Genomic DNA, 8,269 nt, shown 5'->3' with positions numbered 1-8,269 from the left:
ATTAGTGGTTTCTGTGGTGGTATTGGGGGTATATCTGGTGATATTGGGGTATATCTGGTGACAGGTGACATTAGTAGTATCTATGGTGATATTGGGGTGTATCTGGTGATATTACTGGTATCTGTGGTGATATTGGGGTATATATGGTGACATTAGTGGTTTCTGTGGTGGTATTGGGGGTATCTCTGGTGATATTGGGGTATATCTGGTGACATTAGTGGTATCTATGGTGATATTGGGGCTGTATCTGGTGACATTGGTGGTATCTATGGTGATATTGGGTTGTATCTGGTGACATTAGTGGTATCTCTGGTGATATTGGGGTATATATGGTGACATTAGTGGTTTCTATGGTGATATTGGGGGTTTATCTGGTGATATTGGGGTATATCTGGTGACAGGTGACATTAGTGGTATCTATGGTGATATTGGGGTATATCTGGTGACACTAGTGGTATCTATGGTGATATTGGGTTGTATCTGATGACATTAGTGGTATCTGTGGTGATATTGGGGTATATATGGTGACATTAGTGGTTTATGTGGTGACATTGGTGGTATCTATGGTGATATTGGGGGTATATCTGGTGACAGGTGACATTAGTGGTATCTATGGTGATATTGGGGTATATCTGGTGACATTGGTGGTATCTATGGTGATATTGGGTTGTATTTGGTGACATTGGTGGTATCTATGGTGATAGTGGGGTATATATGGTGACATTAGTGGTTTCTGTGGTGATATTAGAGGTATATCTGGTGATATTGGGGTATATCTGGTGACAGGTGACATTAGTGGTATCTATGGTGATATTGGGGGTATATCTGGTGACATTAGTGGTATCTATGGTGATATTGGGGGTATATATGGTGACATTGGTGGTATCTATGGTGATATTGGGGTATATCTGGTGACATTGGTGGTATCTATGGTGATATATGGGGTATATCTGGTGACATTAGTGGTATCTATGGTGATATTGGGGGTATATCTGGTGACATTAGTGGTATCTATGATGATATTGGGGTATATCTGGTGACAGGTGACATTGGTGGTATCTATGGCGATATTGGGTTGTATCTGGTGACATTAGTGGTAACTATGGTGATATTGGTGTATATATGGTGACATTAGTGGTATCTATGGTGATATTGGGGTGTATCTGCTGACATTGGTAGTATATATGGTGATATTGGGGGGTATATCTGGTGACAGGTGACATTAGTGGTATCTATGGTGATATTGGGGGTATATATGGTGACATTGGTGGTATCTATGGTGATATTGGGGGTATATCTGGTGACATTAGTGGTATCTATGATGATATTGGGGTATATCTGGTGACATCAGTGGTATATCTGGTGATATTGGGGTATATCTGGTGACATTAGTGGTATCTATGGTGATATTGGGGTATATCTGGTGACATTAGTGGTATCTATGGTGATATTGGGGTATATCTGGTGACATTAGTGGTATAGCTGGTGATATTGGGGGTATATCTGGTGATATTGGGGTATATCTGGTGACATTAGTGGTATAGCTGGTGATATTGGGGGTATATCTGGTGATATTGGGGTATATCTGGTGACATTAGTGGTATAGCTGGTGATATTGGGGTGTATCTGGTGACGGGGCCCCCGCCCTGTGCTGTACATGTGGTACCAGGGCCCTGGCTGGCTGTATACATTGGTACCCGGTCACACGGGGAGTCTGTATACACACGTATTTCCATCCCCGGTCCCCGCCGCTGTCTGGGCTGACGCCGGGCGCCGTGTTGCGCAGTCGCTGCGTCTGGTGATCGCACAGGGCGCCGCCGAGCTCCATCAGTCCCGGGAGCAGCAGCCAATGCAGCGGGAGGAGGAGGAGGCGGGGGCCGGGCACAGACGGGGAGGAGGAGGCAGAGGGCTCGGCAGCTGCAGTGCTCATCCCCCCGTACACGGCGAGCATCCCCCGGAATGCTGGGGAGCCCGGGGTCCCTGAGTGCGCCCCTGTGCTGAGCCCCGGAGCCCCGTCTTCACAGCGTGTGTGCAGGGGCCGCGGTACGTGCATGTCCACTGGGGGAAGATTTAACTTTGACGATGGGGGGTCTTACTGCGGCGGCTGGCAGGACGGCAAGGCGCACGGCCACGGCATCTGCACCGGTCCCAAGGGCCAGGGCGAGTACACGGGCTCCTGGAGTCACGGCTTCGAGGTGCTGGGTGTCTACACCTGGCCCAGCGGCAACACCTACCAGGGCACCTGGGCGCAGGGCAAGCGCCATGGCATCGGTGTGGAGAGCAAGGGCAAGTGGGTGTACCGGGGCGAGTGGACCAACGGCTTCAAGGGCCGCTACGGGGTGCGGGAGTGCACGGGCAACGGCGCCAAGTACGAGGGCACCTGGACCAACGGGCTGCAGGATGGCTACGGCACCGAGACCTACTCTGACGGAGGTAAGCGCTGCGGAGGGCCCCTGGGGGGAGGGGGGGTGCGGGCGGAGGGCCCCTGGGGGGAGGGGGGGTGCGGGCGGAGGGCCCCTGGAGGACTAACCGGTGTGTACAGGATGAGGGCCCCTGGAGGACTAACCGGTGTGTACAGGATGAGGGCCCCTGGGGGTGTGTGCGGGGTGAGGGCCCCTGGACTGACTGGTGTGTACAGGATGAAGGCCCCTGGGGGTGTGTGCGGGGTGAGGGCCCCTGGAGGACTACAGGATGAGGGCTGGATCGTGTGTGCGGGATGAGTGCCCCTGGAGGGCCGGGTCGTGTGTGCGGGATGAGTGCCCCTGGAGGGCCAGGTCGTGTGTGCGGGATGAGTGCCCCTGGAGGGCCGGGTCGTGTGTGCGGGATGAGTGCCCCTGGAGGGCCGGGTCGTGTGTGCGGGATGAGTGCCCCTGGAGGGCCGGGTCGTGTGTGCGGGATGAGTGCCCCTGGAGGGCCGGGTCGTGTGTGCGGGATGAGTGCCCCTGGAGGGCCGGGTCGTGTGTGCGGGATGAGTGCCCCTGGAGGGCCGGGTCGTGTGTGCGGGATGAGTGCCCCTGGAGGGCCGGGTCGTGTGTGCGGGATGAGTGCCCCTGGAGGGCCGGGTCGTGTGTGCGGGATGAGTGCCCCTGGAGGGCCGGGTCGTGTGTGCGGGATGAGTGCCCCTGGAGGGCCGGGTCGTGTGTGCGGGATGAGTGCCCCTGGAGGGCCGGGTCGTGTGTGCGGGATGAGTGCCCCTGGAGGGCCGGATCGTGTTTGCTGGATGAGGGCCAGATCGTGTGTGCGGGATGAGGGCCCCTGGAGGGCCGGATCGTGTGTGCGGGATGAGGGCCCCTGGAGGGCCGGATCGTGTGTGCGGGATGAGGGCCCCTGGAGGGCCGGATCGTGTGTGCGGGATGAGGGCCCCTGGAGGGCCGGATCGTGTTTGCAGGATGAGGGGACCTGGAGGGCCGGATCGTGTTTGCTGGATGAGTGCCCCTGGAGGGCCGGATCGTGTTTGCTGGATGAGTGCCCCTGGAGGGCCGGATCGTGTTTGCAGGATGAGGGGACCTGGAGGGCCGGATCGTGTTTGCTGGATGAGTGCCCCTGGAGGGCCGGATCGTGTTTGCTGGATGAGTGCCCCTGGAGGGCCGGATCGTGTTTGCTGGATGAGTGCCCCTGGAGGGCCGGATCGTGTGTGTGCGGGATGAGTGCCCCTGGAGGGCCAGATCGTGTGTTGAGGATGAGAGCCGGATCGTGTGTTGGGGATGAGGGCCCCTGGGGATGTGTGCGGGATAAGGGCCGGATCGTGTGTGCGGGATGAGTGCCCCTGGAGGGCTGGATCGTGTGTGCGGGATGAGTGCCCCTGGAGGGCTGGATCGTGTGTGCGGGATGAGTGCCCCTGGACGGCTGGATCGTGTGTGCGGGATGAGTGCCCCTGGAGGGCTGGATCGTGTGTGCGGGATGAGTGCCCCTGGAGGGTCGGATCGTGTGTGCGGGATGAGTGCCCCTGGAGGGCCGGATCGTGTGTGCGGGATGAGGACCCCTGGAGGGCTGGATCGTGTGTTGGGGATGAGGGCCCGGATCGTGTGTGCGGGATGAGGGCCTCTGGAGGGCTGGATCGTGTTTGCTGGATGAGGGCCCCTGGAGGGCCGGATCGTGTGTGCGGGGTGAGGGCCCTTGGAGGGTCTGATTGTTTGTGCGGGGTGAGGGCCCCTGAAGGGCTTCCTGTAATGTATAGTATGAGCGCCCTTGGAGGGCTGGATCATGTGTGCGGGATGAGGGTCGGATCGTGTGTTCGGGATGAGCGCCCTTGGAGGGTCGGATCGTGTGTGTGGGATGAGGGCCCCTGGAGGGCTGGATTGTGTGTGTGGGATGAGGGTCCGCGGTGGGCCGGATCGTGTGTGTGGGATGAGGGCCCTGGATCGTTTGTGTGGGATGAGGGCCCCTGGAGGGCTGGATCGTGTGTGTGGGATGAGGGTGTGTGGTGAGGGCCCCTGGAGTGCCGGTTTGTGTGTTCGGGATGAGCGCCCTTGGAGGGTCGGATCGTGTGTGCGGGGTGAGGGCCCCTGGAGGGCTTCCTGTCATGTATAGTATGAGGGCCCGTACACGTCATGTTTAGGGCCCTGCTGTCGGTCACTGAGGAGCTGTAGTCCTCGGCCTCATGATCCCTCTGCAGATCTGGCTCTGGCCTCACCACTTCTTGTACCCGCTGGGTGCCACAGCTGATGAGTGGGCCGGGCCCCCGAGTGCCGGCGATCCCTCCAGATGGAGCAGCTGCAGTGGGGACGGCGCCTCCTGTCCTGCTCCCATACATGTCTCTGATACATTGTACCCCATCCATAAGTGTGTGCCGAGGATCCGCCGTACACTGGGCTGCAGCCTCGCCAGTATAAGGACACAGGAGATCATCGCTCTGCCGACGTCCTGGAGCGCTGCGCCTCTAGGGTTTACAAATGTGCCGCTTTTGGGTCCAGTTCTGGGAATTTTGCACCCACCACATTGGGACTTGTGCTGCTTTGTGTACATTAGGCGGCCGTTTGTCCTGACACGGAGCCGTCACGGTGTACTGCAGGGACCAACATTTCTGACTCCCAAGTCACTGGAAATGTGAATGTTGGTTGTCAGTGACCGGGTTCCGGCGGATCCTGTACACTGTGCTGAGTAACCTGGAGATCCATTGTACGGTCGTGTCGTTACATGCAGCAGTTACCACGTCTGTACGGCTGCTTATATGGGGTTCTATGGACATATCAGCCCAGCACCCACCCGGCAGTGACGATGGGCCTGTGCCATAATCCAGGGCGATAGCCGTGTACGGTGAATGTGCAGACCCCACCATAATACTCCAGTAAGCTGATCCACAGATATTGCACAGCTGCCATCAGCCCTCCCGCTCTCACTGCTTTCACTACTATAAGTAAATCTGCGTGTGTGTGTGTGTGTGCGCGTGCGCGTGCATATAGGTGTGTACGGTGGAGATAGTCTTCACACCCCTCTGCAAAAAAAAAATCATTTTGGAACTTTCTCTGCCTTTAATGTCGATCATAATCCTTACAATTTAACTGAAATCTTTTTGCGTGGAAAAAGAAAGATAAAGACTTAAAACAATGTTGTTGCATAAATCTGCACACCCTTAAACTAATACTTTGGTGAAGTTTACTGTGATTTTGGAGGTCGCATAGGGTCGTTGTTCTACTAATAAATGAAATTACTCTTCGTTTTTTACTTTTTAGCAGAGGCTTGAAGGTTTTGATGTAGAATTAACTGATATTTGGAACTGTTCATTATTACCTTTGCCTTGACTAAAGCCCCAGTTCCATCTGCTGAAAAACGTCCCCAAAGCACAATGCTGCCCCCACCATGCCTCACTGTAGGGATGGTGATCTTCTAGTGATACATAGTGTTGACTTTGGATTATGGCCAAAAAGGTCTACCTCTGCTTTTGTGAGATTTTGGAGATTTTGATTTGGGTTTTGGCAAAACATAGCCTGGCTTGGATGTTCTTCTTTTTAAGAAAACTTCTTTATTGACCCTTGACCTCACATGCCGGAAATATGAAGAATATGAGCGATTGTGGCCACACGCAGGATACAATCTGGATTTGCCAGAAATTCCTGCAGCTCCTTCAATGTTGCTGTTGGCCTTTTGGCAGGCTTCCTGACCAGTTTTCTAAATCAATTTTTGAGGGATACCCCGTTCTAGGAAATGTCACTGTTGTGCCAAATTTCAACCCCTTCTTGATGTCTTCACAATGTCTGTGGTAGATCTAATGCCTTGGAAAAGTTTTTGTACCTTCTCCTGACTGATATCTTTCCACAATGAGATCCTTTGCTGTGTTGTCAGCTGTTTACAGACCAGAAAATGTCAGGAAAATCTTGCGAAAATAGCTATGTCGATAATCCGAATCGAGGTAAATGATGGCGTCTGTGGACGGACTACTATGTAACATAAGGGGAATATGATCGGCTGATTCAAAGCATTACCACCACCCCAACTGTAAGAGGGTGTTCACACTTATGCAACCACATAATTGTAGTTTTGCTTTTATTTTCACCCTCAAAATGGTTTCAGTTTAATTCTCAATGGATTTGTGTAGATTATGGTCTTAGATATTCTCCCCACAAAATGTGAAGAACACCCCAAAACTGAAGGGGCATGGGCAGCCGTTGTTACCGAGTGTTCAGAGACCTCCAGATAGTGGTCGAAGTGAAAGACCCCATTAATTCCCTCCTCATTACTTGTATGGCACCTGTATTATTCCACGGACCAGACCTTTGAGGGGCACAGATCTCGTATAACAAAAAACCGAGGTTCATAAACCAAAGCCCAACAATTGGAATGATTTTAAGACCTAAGGAAAAGGTTCATTTATCCAGAAAACAATCTTGTCGAAGTTCTGGGCCATAAACGCGTTGAGGTCATCTCTCTACTGGGTGATCCAACACTGTACTTCAGTCTATTGGCGAAGTCTTGCAAATCTCTTACCCCCGTGGACTCCATCACTAGAGCTGTACCCCTGATGTGTGCATGATAGAACTACGCTATTAACCCCTTTCTTGCCGGTCAGTGTGAATATTGCAGTGTATCCAGCCGGCCTGTAGATAGCTTGATAATTGCGGCCGCAGATCGTTGCCTGCGTTGCGTTGACGGTGTGTGATTTTGCAATGTGTCCCCGTAATGAGATTTGCCTCTGGGTCCCCAGCTGGAAATATATTGGTATCTGGGGAGAAGCGGGCTCGGCGTGTCACTGCCGGCCCTCATCTCTGATCATGTGATTGATTGGTGCGCCCATTAATTTATAGAGGAGGGGGTGGTGAGCCCCGGTCAGAGTCCTGATCAATACTGGATATGGTCTCCAGATTTCTGTGCAGATCATCTGATGTACATTGCGGTGCAGAATCGGCACCACATCCTGCTCCATCTGCGGGGACATTATGGGGGCAGCAGATGCACAAACAGGCATGGGGAATGAAGCTTGTTTATGCCATAGGAAATCGCTGAATCTGGCAGGTCCATGGCTGTGGTAACGCCGGAGCCTTCTCTGCCTCCTCTCCGCTTGTCAGCATAATAAACAGCAGGTCTTATTTGTTACTCCATTTCCCTGAGAGACCAATACATATGCAGCAGCAGCAGAGACGAGATCATTAGTGAGGCCGAGATCTGCCATCATGTTACTGGCCAACCCCTCGCTGTATGAGGAGGGTTACTGTGCGTCGTGGCCGTTCACAGCACATTAATGTGCACACACCTTCCCCCAGTGCAGCCTGCGGCCGGTAGGCATACAGTGCACGGCCAGTGTGGCCCCTCATTACTGAGGTCTTACCAAAGCATAGTGTGACTGACGGAATAAGATGTGTCCGAAATAATAAAGAAGTGCGCATAATTCATCAGTCCATGGAAGGATCAGCGGTGACATCACTGAGAATCTCCTATCCATCACCACAGATCAGAGGTGACATCACTGAGAATGCCTCCTATCCATCACTAGAGATCAGCGGTGACATCACTGAGAATGCCTCCTATCCATCACCAGAGATCAGAGGTGACATCACTGAGAATGCCTCCTATCCATCACTAGAGATCAGAGGTGACATCACTGAGAATGCCTCCTATCCATCACCAGAGATCAGAGGTGACATCACTGAGAATGCCTCCTATCCATCACTAGAGATCAGAGGTGACATCACTGAGAATGCCTCCTATCCATCACCAGAGATCAGAGGTGACATCACTGAGAATGCCTCCTATCCATCACTAGAGATCAGCGGTGACATCACTGAGAATGCCTCCTATCCATCACCAGAGATCAGAGGTGACATCACTGAGAATG

At 53.4% G+C, this 8,269-nt stretch overlaps 1 protein-coding gene across 2 annotated transcripts in view; it reads left to right on the top strand.

Annotated features, from left to right (window-relative positions):
• Nucleotides 1-1,844: 1,844 nt before the first annotated feature.
• JPH3 (junctophilin 3) overlaps nt 1,845-8,269 on the top strand; it is a 76,701-nt gene continuing 70,276 nt past the window's right edge. The window contains exon 1 of one of the 2 annotated variants that reach the window (XM_077288827.1): nt 1,845-2,433. In XM_077288827.1, the coding sequence (XP_077144942.1) occupies nt 2,052-2,433 (382 nt within the window). In that variant the 5' untranslated portion in view covers nt 1,845-2,051. The remainder of the gene's footprint in view (nt 2,434-8,269) is intronic. The other variant, XM_077288828.1, reaches the window with a different exon arrangement.

This window comes from Ranitomeya variabilis, chromosome 2, assembly GCF_051348905.1.
Source record: "Ranitomeya variabilis isolate aRanVar5 chromosome 2, aRanVar5.hap1, whole genome shotgun sequence".
NCBI classification, from domain to species: domain Eukaryota; kingdom Metazoa; phylum Chordata; class Amphibia; order Anura; family Dendrobatidae; genus Ranitomeya; species Ranitomeya variabilis.
The sequence above is the reverse complement of the archived record's forward strand: the minus strand, read 5'-3'. Positions and strand labels throughout refer to the sequence as shown.